The 13,091-nt window shown below is 35.1% G+C and overlaps 4 protein-coding genes across 4 annotated transcripts in view; 2 read left to right on the top strand and 2 right to left on the bottom strand.

Moving 5' to 3' along the window:
- Window positions 1-346: 346 nt before the first annotated feature.
- tub (interleukin 1 receptor associated kinase 4 tube) lies at window positions 347-1,468 on the bottom strand. Its single transcript, XM_018507600.1, has 3 exons — window positions 1,169-1,468; window positions 729-898; window positions 347-636 (listed from the first exon to the last, which is right to left on the bottom strand). The coding sequence occupies exons 1-3, from the start codon at window positions 1,327-1,329 to the stop codon at window positions 371-373; spliced, it is 597 nt and encodes a 198-aa protein (XP_018363102.1). The 5' UTR covers window positions 1,330-1,468; the 3' UTR covers window positions 347-370.
- Window positions 1,469-2,634: 1,166 nt separating this feature from the next.
- Window positions 2,635-6,299, top strand: Prosalpha6 (Proteasome alpha6 subunit). The gene is made up of 5 exons (XM_018507615.1): window positions 2,635-2,756; window positions 3,200-3,450; window positions 3,944-4,103; window positions 4,178-4,387; window positions 5,988-6,299. Exons 1-5 carry the CDS (start codon window positions 2,754-2,756, stop codon window positions 6,195-6,197), a joined length of 834 nt encoding a protein of 277 aa, XP_018363117.1. The 5' UTR covers window positions 2,635-2,753; the 3' UTR covers window positions 6,198-6,299.
- A 79-nt stretch (window positions 6,300-6,378) lies between these two features.
- Las (lipoyl synthase, mitochondrial) lies at window positions 6,379-10,617 on the bottom strand. The gene is made up of 7 exons (XM_018507614.1): window positions 10,454-10,617; window positions 10,187-10,360; window positions 9,730-10,041; window positions 8,472-8,628; window positions 7,979-8,036; window positions 7,726-7,881; window positions 6,379-6,838 (listed from the first exon to the last, which is right to left on the bottom strand). The coding sequence occupies exons 2-7, from the start codon at window positions 10,247-10,249 to the stop codon at window positions 6,469-6,471; spliced, it is 1,116 nt and encodes a 371-aa protein (XP_018363116.1). The 5' UTR covers window positions 10,250-10,360; window positions 10,454-10,617; the 3' UTR covers window positions 6,379-6,468.
- A 599-nt stretch (window positions 10,618-11,216) lies between these two features.
- VhaAC39-1 (V-type proton ATPase subunit VhaAC39-1) overlaps window positions 11,217-13,091 on the top strand; it is a 4,148-nt gene continuing 2,273 nt past the window's right edge. The window contains exons 1-4 of the mRNA XM_018507591.1: window positions 11,217-11,453; window positions 11,699-12,049; window positions 12,197-12,354; window positions 12,426-12,602. Of these exons, the coding sequence (XP_018363093.1) occupies window positions 11,333-11,453; window positions 11,699-12,049; window positions 12,197-12,354; window positions 12,426-12,602 (807 nt within the window). The 5' untranslated portion in view covers window positions 11,217-11,332. The remainder of the gene's footprint in view (window positions 11,454-11,698; window positions 12,050-12,196; window positions 12,355-12,425; window positions 12,603-13,091) is intronic.

Genomic DNA, 13,091 nt, shown 5'->3' with positions numbered 1-13,091 from the left:
TGCACGTTGTATGCTCGAAATTAGGGCAGGAGCATATGTAGAATAAAAAGACGAATACCGCGCGTGTGACCAAAATATACATACATAGCGCTGCATCTCGTTAGCACGATAGATTTCCGAACCTAAATTGTCGTCGACTTTAACACTTAATATCACTGTTCACGGGGCAGACCGCAGCTTTTTTTTGCCAGATTCTTTAATTTTGAGCAAAAACGCGTTGAATGAGCCTAATTTTATCAAAATTGAAGATGCAGTCCGTATTCTAAATAATTACCATATTTATTTTTAGTATTTTTACAAATTATAAACCTAGATTAATTTCACAAACATTATTTTAGTTTAAATAAACATTAAGCACTGCTTTTGCAAGTTATTTATAGTTGTTAAGAACTACTGGCAGTTCTTCAGACGATAATTCCTCGCATCTATAATTTTGTATTGCCAGTACAGCTACAGGTTTTTCAGAGGAACATATTATATTATTCTCTGAAATCAGCTCTGACGTCGGTTCTAATATCGTACGATTAGCAAATGTATCTTGTGGAAACATTTGATTATCTAGTAGTTTATTTATGACTGTATCACTTGTATCGATAGAATGAGCTGGACCATAATCTGGCCTCTTTGGTTTTTCCTCTGTAACGCAAATAGAATATATAATAAGAAAAAATCATTAAACTCTAAAAAAAATAAAAAAAGTTTTGTACATATATAATTATAAACTTTACGTTTTAATATATCACATGCCACATAATCAGCAGCTCTAAATAGCTCTGCTTTTACAAGAAGTTCTTGTAATAATTTCAATGTTGGTCTCTTTTTCTCCATAGTACTCCACTCATCCAAAAATATTTGAGCTGCGTTGCGTTTATCGCTACTTGCCATTTGTTCAATGATGCTAATCATGGAATGATTACAATGTATTATAATGTAACAATTAAAATAATTGTTATTTTTAATAATAATCTTAAGAAAAATATATAATGCATTTAATTTCTAAAAATCTTTTCATAATGCTAACAAAAAAGCATACTGAAGTATCTTTCAATTTCGATGGGCTTTTAAAATATCCGGTTTACTGTACAGTAAACTGGATAGTTTGATAAACATGTAAGGCAAAAAATTATCTAAACTTGGTATCTATTGAAATATCTTATAAGAGAGTCACCTGATATGATCGCTACTAAATTTAGGAACATTTTCTTCTTTAAGCACAATAGACATTAGTTTCTTCCATGAATTGGAAATGCTTAATATACTTCCTAAAGTATATAACTCAGCGGGCCTCAATTTTCGTATCTCCATATCCAAATGTGCTTTATAAGACATTTTTAGCGCTAATATATAAACAATGTTATAAAACAAATTTTCACCGAAATTGTAGAGGTTATTTTCGGATATTTACTTTAATTTACTGTGAATGGTTGCGTTCAATTAATAAACGTGAATAGACGAGCATACTCAACCACATGCGACACGACGAACCTAGTGGCGTAAAAAATATTTTTTTACATCACTGCCCGTATCGCCCAGCTGATTGGTTGCTGCTTCCGTGCGTTCCTCTCACTTCCGCTACTTGACGTTTGCATCAATTTGCATGTGAATGGCACCTGCTAGGCTGCGTTCAAAAACATCACCCGGGTGTCTCCGTGTATTATCTTATCCTTGTTTAAGACTGAGTGAACAACAAAGATAATACGATACTCGTGGGCACTCGGGTGATATTTCTGAACGCAGCCCTAGAGTTCTAGAAATCAGAGAGGCAACAGGTGAGAAAATGGTCTGATTGGCTCGCTAAATCACCTGATTCAGCGCCATTTTCTTTCAGACTACGGTATGTATTATGGCTGGGTTCGGGAAGACGTTATTAGCGCTATTGTGTCATTCTATCTTCATCGTCCATTAAATGTGAAACAAGGATAGTATGACACAAGTAGCGTTGATAGCGCGCTCCTCGAACGCAGCCAATAAAAAGTTAGGTGCCTTTTCATGTTGACGCTCGACGCTCATTTTCAGCGTCAAAATAGGTCACGTGATCAATATTGACGCTTGATATTCTCCAATTTCTATCACGTGACTTATTTTGACGACAAAAATGAGCGTCGAGCGTCGGTATGAAAAGGTATCTTATTAGGTTGATGTAGAGTCCTAGATTTATCGGAGAGGCGCAACCGGTGTTGTGCATTCTGATTTGCTGTTTCAATCTGATCAATTGCGTGACTTGGCAGCCATCTATAGTACTAGTGACATATTTCTATTTCATTTTATCCTATACATTCTATCTCACATTATCCTACACGTCTTATCTTGTTTGACATAGTTTAAAGGCAGTTTCATAGCATGTCGGCCATGTTTAGTACTCTCCTTAGCACCTTTGTCATACTGACTTGAGCCGGTTGCGTCTCTCTGATAAATCTAGGACTCTAGTAGAGTCCTAGGACTCTAAATATACGCAGTAATGAATTAAAATGGCGCCCTGATCACGTGTTTAGACAGCCAATCAGATCATACCCTTCAATGTCGCGTCTCTGTTATCTAGGCCTCTAATCGTCCATCGTCCCCGATTGGCAATTTGGCATCCTCGGTTTCTACCTCTATGCTGTACATACAATGCATTGCGTAGTCGATGGTAGTTGTCAGTATCAGTATTGCACATCATTGCCTGTATCTTTTTGTTGATTCACGAAATTTCCGTGTTTGATCGAATAATACTGTAATCTGTATCTTTCGAATTAAGGGGATTAATATTAAGAATGGTAAGTATTCAATTAATTATCGGTACATTATGCTTCGATACTTCTATTTTAATCATCATTGTAAAGAAGTTATTGATCTCGAAACTATTATTTTTATGAGGCCTGGTTTTTTTTTGGCTGAACTTTTGCACCAGTTCATCTTTCTTCCTCTTCTTTCCTCCCGGATAGAAAAGAAAGAAAATCGAACTGGTGCAAAAGTTCAGCCAAAAGGAACAGGCCTATGGTTATGTATATTTGCACTTAGTAATATAGAAATACACAACTATTGCTTAAGGACATAGAGAAAAAGTATAGTCTAACCATATGAAAAATGTATGTAACGTTGTTCATTGTTTAGATTGAATAATATTTAATGATTAACATACACACATTACGTGTGTTAATTGATTTTAAATATGTAAATGATTTCTATTAATTTTTCGATTATGGAATATGTTTCTTAGTTCCGTAATCAGTACGATAGTGATGTGACAGTATGGAGTCCACAAGGACGACTACATCAAGTGGAATATGCTATGGAAGCTGTGAAACTAGGATCAGCTACTGTAGGTCTTAAGAGTAAAGCACACGCCGTTCTTATTGCATTGAAAAGAGCATCTTCGGAATTATCAGCTCATCAGAAAAAAATCATACCGATAGACAAACACATGGGAATTAGTATCTCAGGTTTAACAGCTGATGCAAGAATATTGAGGTACTTTGTGTTTGCTGATTTTCCCATTCCATTCTCCATTTCTATTAAAAGATACAATATCCTTGTGTGTAATAAGATATCTGTTTTAATTGTGTCTTAATCCTTTCGCTAATAAAAATAGTAAAGTTTGCTACCACTATGCTATATTTATTGTATTTTGCCACGAATAGAGTTTAACGTCTGTTATCTTGTTACATTATGCAATTTATTGGTTTCTTCTGTTTAAGTTATTTTAAAATATAGGTGTTTAAAATATTTGTGCATGAGAGAGTAAAGGGTCCTCTACATAGAAGTCGTAGACTGTCATGGAGTCTTAAGTTGTAGGACACTGATCAGTTCTAATTGAGTATTCTCCTTATATTTGATTGTGATTGGTTGGTTTCCTACGACTTAAGACTCCATGACCATCTACGACTTCTATGTAGAGGAACCTTAAGAATACAAGGTGTTTAAATAGGCATAATGACGGTTAAAAGCAAATTATTTTTCGCAGTCGTTATATGCGAACTGAATGCCTGAATTATAAGTATGCTCATGACCATGCGTTACCTGTAAGTCGTCTGATTACATCTCTGGGAAATAAAATGCAAACGTGTACGCAAAGATATGATCGACGCCCATATGGCGTTGGTTTACTCGTAGCTGGATATGATGTGAGAATTTATTGAAAATAGTGTATAATTCAGTATATGCTAAACATATTTCTCTAATAATAGTCGCTTTCTAGGACAAAGGACCGCATATATATCAGACATGTCCATCTGCAAATTACTTTGACTGTAAAGCGATGGCCATAGGAGCACGTTCCCAAAGCGCAAGGACATATTTAGAAAAACACCTAAATGAATTCTTGTCGTGCGACCTTGACGAATTAGTCAAGCATGGCCTTAGAGCATTACGTGATACTTTACCTAACGAAGTTGATTTATCAGTGAAAGTAAGTATAGACTCGACTTAACTCATATCTTATTAAAATAGATTTTCGGAATGAAGTATATCATTGTCATCTCATGCTCCTTCATACGATTTATGATCTTTAATTTTTCAATAAATTTATAAAATGAAGGCTTACATGGAATGAGGATTGGGATCAAACCCAGGACTCACAGATTGAGTCAATTGTTCTCACACAACGCCATATGTCATTCCATGATCTAATAGCTAACTGATTTATATAAGATGTCCAATTTTAGTCTAGCATTTCTTTTATCTTTGCAGGACAAGATTGAATCAAAGATATGTTCAGACAAAAATTGTATGGCTTGACAGCACAAATAGTGTAAAATTAATTTTTGAAAAAATCGATTTTCCATGGTTATAAAAATCATGGGTATACCTTTTTTTTTTTAAGTATGATTCCTCCAATTACTCTGTTCATCAAATTACTGAGGCATCTAAAGATATCGAAAAATTAAGGGGATGCTGGAGGGACCCAATTATCGACATTGCAGTTTAATCAAAATCTCCGAATTGACTAAATGGAATAAAAAAATCCTTCTACAGGATTAAAGTAAATGCAAAATCCTGACATGGTGCAGTGGATTTTATACTAAAATAAAAAGAAGTTCAAAAATTTTTTACTTTTTTTTTCAATTTTAGTATAACATCCACTGCACCACATCAGGATTTTGCGTTTACTTTAATCCTGTAAAAGGATTTTTTATTCCATTTAGTCAATTCAGAGATTTTGATCAAACTGCAATGTCGATAATTGGGTCCCTCCAGCATCCCCTTAAGGATGACGGTCGAACTTAATCAAGGTCGATAGTACAGACTTTTTTAAATTCCAAATTCGGTAATAGTGACATCTTTCATTTCTTATACTTATTTTCTCGCTCAAACGCATTCATCTGTCCTTATTTAAAATATTGCAACGCCATTTCTTAGAAAGAGATCAATTAAAATACTGCTCGGTTTCATGGCTTCACGTCAATTTTATTCGTAGCGTACGAACGAAATTTTTGGCGACTCTTTTCTCTTATACTAAAGTCTCTACCTCGTTTCTAAAAGCATAGAATTGTTCTTCGAGATTTTCTGTAGGCTGCTGGCTACTTATTTTAAACGGGTAAAATCTGAAACTCTTATATGCAGCACATATTGTGACGAGTTGACTGCAGAAGCCGGTGACAAAACTACAATTTTTAATTTTCTTTCGTTTTTTTTTGGCTAGTTTCCAACTATGAATATTATTAAACCCGATTAAATAGTCAAAGACCACGTTTACACGGCTTTTCATAGGTTATAATTAAAAAATTATTTGATCTCTCGACATTTTCATATTAGAATTTTTTATTCCAGAATATGCTAGTGATATATGGTATGGTGGTTGTGAAACATACTGCATATTCAATAAATAACAATAAAAATAATATTTATTGTAAAGTTTGAGAGTCCGATTTAAATTATATACTGCATATTGTTATATGCAGTATGTGCAGTAAATTGTAAAATATCTGCTATAAGAATCTTATTAATATTTAATTCTAAGAATCAATTTTGATTTGAAAAGGGGACATTAAATCTTGCTTATGTTTCAGAATGTATCAATTGGAATAGTAGGAAAGGATTATGATTTTGCTATTCTCAACGAAACCACGACAGCTAGTTTCTTGTCCCAGATTGAAGGAGATGATAAACGTGGAAGACCTACTGAACCAGCTGTGCAAGATGACAAACCTCCGCAAGATCCACCAGCCGACGAAGGTCCTCAGGATCCTCAAGTCGCCATCGCCATGGACACAGATTAAATTAGTATATATGAACTTTAAACTTTATATGCATTCAATTTATATATAAATCTGCATTTTCTGATTAAATATCTCAATTTTTTCGTAAATCTGCTACACGATACAGAACATTTATTATCAGTTTATTAACAGTAATATATATTATTATTCGGATCATTTTATCATTAGATTCTGACGATTTCTTTTCGTAATGTTTTCGAATTCATTATTTATATTGATTTCCTATCTTGTATCTCGATTAAACATTTATCTACACTTCTGTATTTTTCATTCACGACGTAACATGGTCATCAATCTGCTGTTTCTTCCGTTGTTTTAATATATTTGTTAAAAAGTATTCTCCGGCCTTATAAGATGACCGAACTAACGGTCCACTGGCAGTATACAAGAAGCCTAATTGATTCCCCATATTTTCCCATGCTTTAAATTTCTCAGGTGTTATATACTCAATGACTCTTAAGTGTCTTTTGGTAGGTTGCATGTACTGTCCCAATGTTATAGCATCCACATCGGCATCCTTTAGATCTTGCATAGTTTGTTCGACTTCCTGGTCAGTTTCACCTAGCCCCAGCATTATCGACGACTTCGTAATCAAATTGGGATTTAACTTTTTAGCTGCTTTTAATACGGCCAATGACTGTCTGTATATAGTAAACGACAAATTAATTCTAATTAAAACAAAAGTAAGTATTATTAATAAATATCTATGTATTATATATATGAATATATATATAGGATGTTTTTAAAGTCCGCTCACGAATCATATAGCGCTATTTATGATGAAAACCGAGTCAAAAAGCTCTTAACAATTTTGCAATTTTCGCACTAGTGTTGACGGAATATTAATTTCTAAAGATTGCTGATCTGAATTGAAAATGAGCCGATCTTTCGCAGCTATTAAAAGTCAACGTCTCGTCGTTAATGACTCGCCGATTCAGTACTTTTCTGTTTGGAAATCGTCACGCATACTCTCGCACCGCCTCTCTAGCATTATCGTCGCAGAAACCATACACGAAAATCATGTCGACGTTAGAATATTATGTACGCCCACGTGTATCGTGACGGGAGTAATTCACTCGATGGCTTTTGATAACTGACGAATTTATAGAACGGCAGATATGTAAACAAACAGAAACGTTTTCATCAGAAAACGAAATATTATCGCTTCAGAGGCAGTGCGTGCCGATTTCCAGACAGAAGAGAGTGTCGGATCGACGAGTCATTATGTTGACCATATCAGTGTTTGGCTGTCCATACAAGATGCAATGCGTGCATTGCTACAATAGGCCAACATTTTGAATAATGTTTGCATTAAGGAAGTGACAACGTGAATAAATAAGTGAATGAACAAGTAATAAATAAGTACAAAAATCGAAACGTTTTGTCTCTGTAATTTTCTCCAAAACGAGCATATTTCTAAAGGACTTTTTTTTTTAGTTTATCGATTTCCTACACGCTTCTGAGATTTGAGCATTTAAATTCAGAAAATCCTATACATGTAAGTATTATAAGGGTACATTATACATACCTATATCGAGCGCGCATATCACGAACAAAGGGAGTTAAACGCTCTATGGTTTCGATATTATGTGCAAACACATCCAAATTAGAATTTACCATCGTAGCAATGCAATTTTCATCACCTCTGAAGTCTGGTACCAAGCATTCCACTAATATATTGCTCCTATGATGAAACATGAAGTATTTTTACAATGCTATATGATTTGAACACTGCTTGATTCGTTTTATTAAATAAAAAAATAACTGTGCAGATAAAATACCTCTTTTTTATTTCTTTAACAGTAGATGCAATATGGCTAGCTCCACCATCCTTTAAATCTGAAATAATAAATGACGCGTTAATAATAAATTCTGGGCCTATGGGCGGTATTTATAGTCCTTTCTTATTTTAAGACCGCTTTCTGTTTGGTTCATGACATCTTAATGACCGACACAGACTTTTGCATAACGAATAGTGCATAAAAGAATCAACCAATTAAAGTTCTTCTTTTCCGAAGAAGTAAAAGTCGCGGCCCTTAAGACGATCTTAAATATAAGATCCGACTATACCGGCCTATAGTAGTACAATTTAGTTTTATAATCTATGACTGGTTGTGTTCAGCAGAATATTTTGCAACTGTTGGAGGTTTTCTTCGTGTTGATCGGAAATTATACTTTTAGATCTGAAGATATAACCCAACTCAGGGTGAAGAAAACTTCCAACAGCTGTAAAATAAACATTCTGCCGAACACAACCATTGATTTGTAACTAACCATCACGATCTACGGATGTTAAAACAATATAATCCAAATTCCAGGCAGCTATTGCACTAGCGGTATTGATGGGCTCCTCTACATCCAACGGCGGTGGTTTACGTGCAGTTTTGACAGAGCAGAAACGGCAGCCACGAGTGCATGTATCTCCCATTAACTAAGAGAATCAAGGACGTATATCGATTGGACACGAACCAATAGCGCACAAACTAATCATAGCGTTAGGGGGGGGGGGGGGGAAGGGAAAAACTCCTTATGCAAAAGTCGCTATTGATTATATTTATACTGTATCCTTAATCGGGTTTAATGACATCCGTAGTTATGAAAGTGGCCAATCATAGCTGTTCCTCGGAAGAATGGAACGACTGTGATTCGCCAGTTTCATAATTACGGATATTATTAAACCCGATTAAGGGTGCTGTGTAAATGTAGTCATTATTGACTGGCAGTGGGCAATTGCTAGTGTGCAAATAAACCATTGAGATTGAGGGTCTTTTTCACCACTCACAGTTAAGTTAACCGACGATTACATGAGTCCACTGAACAAGCCTCGTGTAACCGCCAGCTTAACTGAGGTTGATGAAAGAAACTTTGAGATTAAGATTGAAGACTGTTCAATCACACTGTAAATTGTAACCAACAGCAGTTAAGATTGAGATTATTAAGAGTGTGGAACAGAGAGAGGTTCTCGGATCTCTCTGTTTTGCAACCAATCAACAGGCTTGAAAAGCCTTGTCGATTATCACATGAAATATTATGTTCACACTGCAAATACAGTAAGTGTAATAAGCCTTAAGAAATCGATCAATCACAGTCGAATGTGAGAAGAATAATTGACTATGATTCCCATCAATCTCCTGAGGCTGGAACCAGACTAAGCATGGAAGATTGATAGCGTATTCGACCCAAGCGGGTTTGTACCAATCTGGATTGGATTATTATTAATGACATTGTGTTTTCCTATTAGTAAAACATATAACATCAACCAATAGTTTAGTAATAAATAGAACAATATCCAATCTAAATCGGTGCAAAACCACTCTGATAAAAAATGCTACAAGATTGAAGATTGAAAGATTGAAATTTGACCAATCGAATAACATATGTATAGGAGCTAAAATTTTTTTTGTCCTCATTGATCAAATCCCAATTTTTCATGCAATTTACTTAATCAAGGCGAGAAGCGCGCGCGCGCGCGCACGCGCACACACACACACACACACACACATTGATGTGTCCTTTTGTTTATTATACAAACCATAATAGTAGCTGTTGCTGTACCGTGAGTGCTTCCACCCCAGCATTCCCCGATGTTAGGACACCTGGCTTCTTCGCAAACCGTACTTAGTCGTAATTGCCTCAGTTGCGCCTTTATCCTACTGTAACTCTTTCCCACAGGTATCTCTCTTTTCAGCCATGGCGGCAGTTTCAGCCGTCCCGACTCACCTATCTCTAATTTTAACTTGCCATTATACTCTATAACATTGTTTTTGAGAAAGTCGTCAAATTGTGGACCTTTTGCTAGTTTTTCGGAGAATCCTTTGTTACTCTCTGTCGAAGCTTGCGCACACTGAAATATTATATTTTCGTTAGAACCATTTCAGCGAATATTTTTGCGAATATTTACGTAATTCAATATTGCGATGACTAGGGTTTAAGATTAGCTAGAAATATCTAAACACATTCCGGAAGTGAAACAAATTGTCGAAATTTACTGCCAGGTAAAAGTGGCAACTGAGGATGCATTTGGAATTTCTGGTCTTGACTATTCGTAACATGTTTCTAGTGTTTATACGGTCTTCCTATTCGACAACAATGATTCTCGCTCCGTCGTCAGAGCCAATTCGACCGGTATGTTTACGTCTTTACGGTGAAAAATTATATATCAGCTATAAAGAAGAGATTTAGACAAAATTAGAAACGATTCATGTAATGTTTTTCAAGAATTCTATCAAGAATGTGTTTTTACTCAAGAATTCTACCTTTCTCACTGATTTCGATGAAATTAGGCACATTCGACGCGTTTTTGCACAAAATAAACGATTCTAGCAGAAAAAAGTATTGCTCTGCCCTACGAACCGAGATAATAAGCGTTAAAGTTGACGACTATTATATAGGTTAGGAAATCTGTCACAGCCATGCAACGATAGGTCTGTTCGCGTTGTATGAAATGTCCAAATATTTTTGCACTTAAAATGAGATAAATACATATTTTGCCTTAAAAAGAGAGAAAGCGAAGATGTCGAGATTGTCGAGTGCCAAAAGTGCAAGCAACGCGAACAGATCTCTATTAATCTGCTTTAATCAGAGTTGGTAATAGGTCTGTTCACGTTGCTCGCACTTTTTGCACTCGGCATCTTCGCTTTCTCTCTTTTCAAAGCCAAATATATATCTATCTCATTTTAAGTGCAAAGATATTTGGGGATTTCATGCAACGCGAACAGACCTAATGGTGAGACTCTTGATGCGCGTATCAACTAGTAACTTTCCATTAAATTATCTTAACTTCAGTAATGTATTTAAAGAATGATGTACTAAACCGTTAAAATATGCACCAAAATGATTAATTAAATACTCATATCACATATATGTTTACACGTATCACGTATCGCTGAAATTGAGATAATTCAATAGAAAGTTACTAGTTGTAGTAGTACCCGTATTCCGGATTCCGGTGCACGATGTAAACAAGGCCATATATACACATGTACGGCATGCGTACACATATACATGTGTATGTGCATGCGCCGCGCCCCCAATCATGACATGACAGTCATATGATTTTAGAAGTGGACGTGCATCGATATCTAGTTTGGCATTGGATTTTTACGTTACATCTTTGAGGAAATTTGTATTTCGAAATGAAGGGGTGCCTATTCAATATCGATGGCGGTTACCTGGAGGGTTTGTGTCGTGGTTTCAAATGTGGCATACTTCAACAGAGCGATTACTTGAATCTAGTCCAATGCGAAACACTCGAAGGTACTTGTTCGATCGACAAATGTAATCTTTCCAAAGCGTTTCTAACGTATATTTAATTAAAAAAGATATTAAATGTTTTTACAAGGTGTAATTTTTCACTTTATAAAAAATATAGTTTCAAGAACATTAAAAAAGAAACTAAAATTTCTATGAAACACACGAAAAATCAGTTTTCATTCGATTTTTGTTCCCCTTTAATAAATTTCTTTTTTCTTTTCGCTTAAATTAATCGATTGTCTATTTAGATTTGAAGCTACACTTGGCTGGTACAGATTACGGTAGCTTTTTGGCCAACGAGCCATCTCCGCTTTCTGTTAGCGTGATCGATGACAAGTTGAGGGAGAAACTGGTTGTGGAATTTCAGCATATGCGCAATCATTCCGTCGAGCCTCTGTCTCAATTTTTGGATTTTATCACTTACAGTTACATGATCGACAATATCATTTTGTTAATTACCGGTACTTTGCATCAACGGCCTATTTCAGAATTGATCCCAAAATGTCATCCACTTGGCAGCTTTGAGCAAATGGAAGCGATTCATGTTGCTGCCACACCTGCCGAGTTGTACAATGCAGTACTGGTAGATACACCTTTAGGTATTGGAATTATACTTCTCATTTATATACAATATTATTCCGTATCCTATCATATTGTATATATATATATATTATATAGACATATGAGCATTACACAATATAAGTTACCTTTCTGAACTATAAGTAACAATTAATATCTTGTTGTAGCACCTTTTTTTGTGGACTGCATTTCTGAACAAGATTTAGACGAGATGAATATCGAAATAATTAGAAACACGCTCTATAAGGCATATCTGGAAGCGTTTTATAAATTTTGTAAAGAACTTGGTGGTACAACTGCAGATACTATGTGTGAAATACTTGCCGTAAAATATTGTTCCAATAAAATTATGAGAATGTTACTTTGTAAAATTGCACTCCATTTTCATCTTTATAGTTTGAAGCAGATAGAAGAGCGATCATTATAACCATCAATTCATTTGGCACTGAATTAGGTAAAGATGACCGTGCAAAGTTATATCCACGCTGTGGACGTTTGAATCCAGATGGACTGGCAGCCTTAGCAAGAGCCGATGATTATGAACAAGTAAAAGCTGTAGCAGAGTATTACGCCGTGAGTAAAAATTTAAATACTTAGTTCAATTAGCTATTTAGGTACCTTTACATACAAGTATCAAGCGTTAGAACGTACACAGTGATTTATTTAATAATTTTACTGAAATATGTATTGGCTCGTCCAATATATAATTAAATTCAATGTATCAACATTGCTACTAGTGGAATCTTGTAGTTTACATATAATATAAATTTTCAGTGTTATATGTTATGACAGTAGTGTACATCAGAACCAGGGCTGTATTTAAAATATTTTTTATTTGAAAAATGGTACTTGTAAGCAGGGACCCAGACTGAACCGAAAACCGTTTCGAAATCCTTTTTTTTAGTGAACTGAAACCGAAACCGTATCCAAATTTTTTATAGTTTATAATACCGAAACACTGTAACCAAACTGGTAAAATTTTATGGTTTTTTTCGGTTCTTTTTTCAGTTCTTAATTTTTAATCTTTATCCTTGTTCTTAATCTTTTTTCTGCCCGTTCCTT

This window comes from Trachymyrmex cornetzi, unplaced genomic scaffold (genome assembly GCF_001594075.2).
Source record: "Trachymyrmex cornetzi isolate Tcor2-1 unplaced genomic scaffold, Tcor1.1 scaffold244, whole genome shotgun sequence".
NCBI lineage: Eukaryota > Metazoa > Arthropoda > Insecta > Hymenoptera > Formicidae > Trachymyrmex > Trachymyrmex cornetzi.
Note: the sequence above shows the minus strand (reverse complement) of the source record. Positions and strands in the feature narration are given on the sequence as shown.

Excerpts from the sequence above, each read along its gene's own strand:
- tub (XM_018507600.1), bottom strand. The coding sequence starts at position 1,329 with ATGTCTTATAAAGCACATTTGGATATGGAGATACGAAAATTGAGGCCC. Across the intron at positions 899-1,168 it reads TTTAGTAGCGATCATATCAG|CATCATTGAACAAATGGCAA; the intron begins GTGACTCTCTTA and ends TTCCATGATTAG. Across the intron at positions 637-728 it reads GGCATGTGATATATTAAAAC|AGGAAAAACCAAAGAGGCCA; the intron begins GTAAAGTTTATA and ends TTTGCGTTACAG.
- Prosalpha6 (XM_018507615.1), top strand. Across the intron at positions 3,451-3,943 it reads GCTGATGCAAGAATATTGAG|TCGTTATATGCGAACTGAAT; the intron begins GTACTTTGTGTT and ends TATTTTTCGCAG. Across the intron at positions 4,104-4,177 it reads TACTCGTAGCTGGATATGAT|GACAAAGGACCGCATATATA; the intron begins GTGAGAATTTAT and ends GTCGCTTTCTAG.
- Las (XM_018507614.1), bottom strand. The coding sequence starts at position 10,249 with ATGTTACGAATAGTCAAGACCAGAAATTCCAAATGCATCCTCAGTTGC. Across the intron at positions 8,037-8,471 it reads AACATCCGTAGATCGTGATG|ATTTAAAGGATGGTGGAGCT; the intron begins GTTAGTTACAAA and ends TTATTATTTCAG. Across the intron at positions 6,839-7,725 it reads GATATGCGCGCTCGATATAG|ACAGTCATTGGCCGTATTAA; the intron begins GTATGTATAATG and ends TACTATATACAG.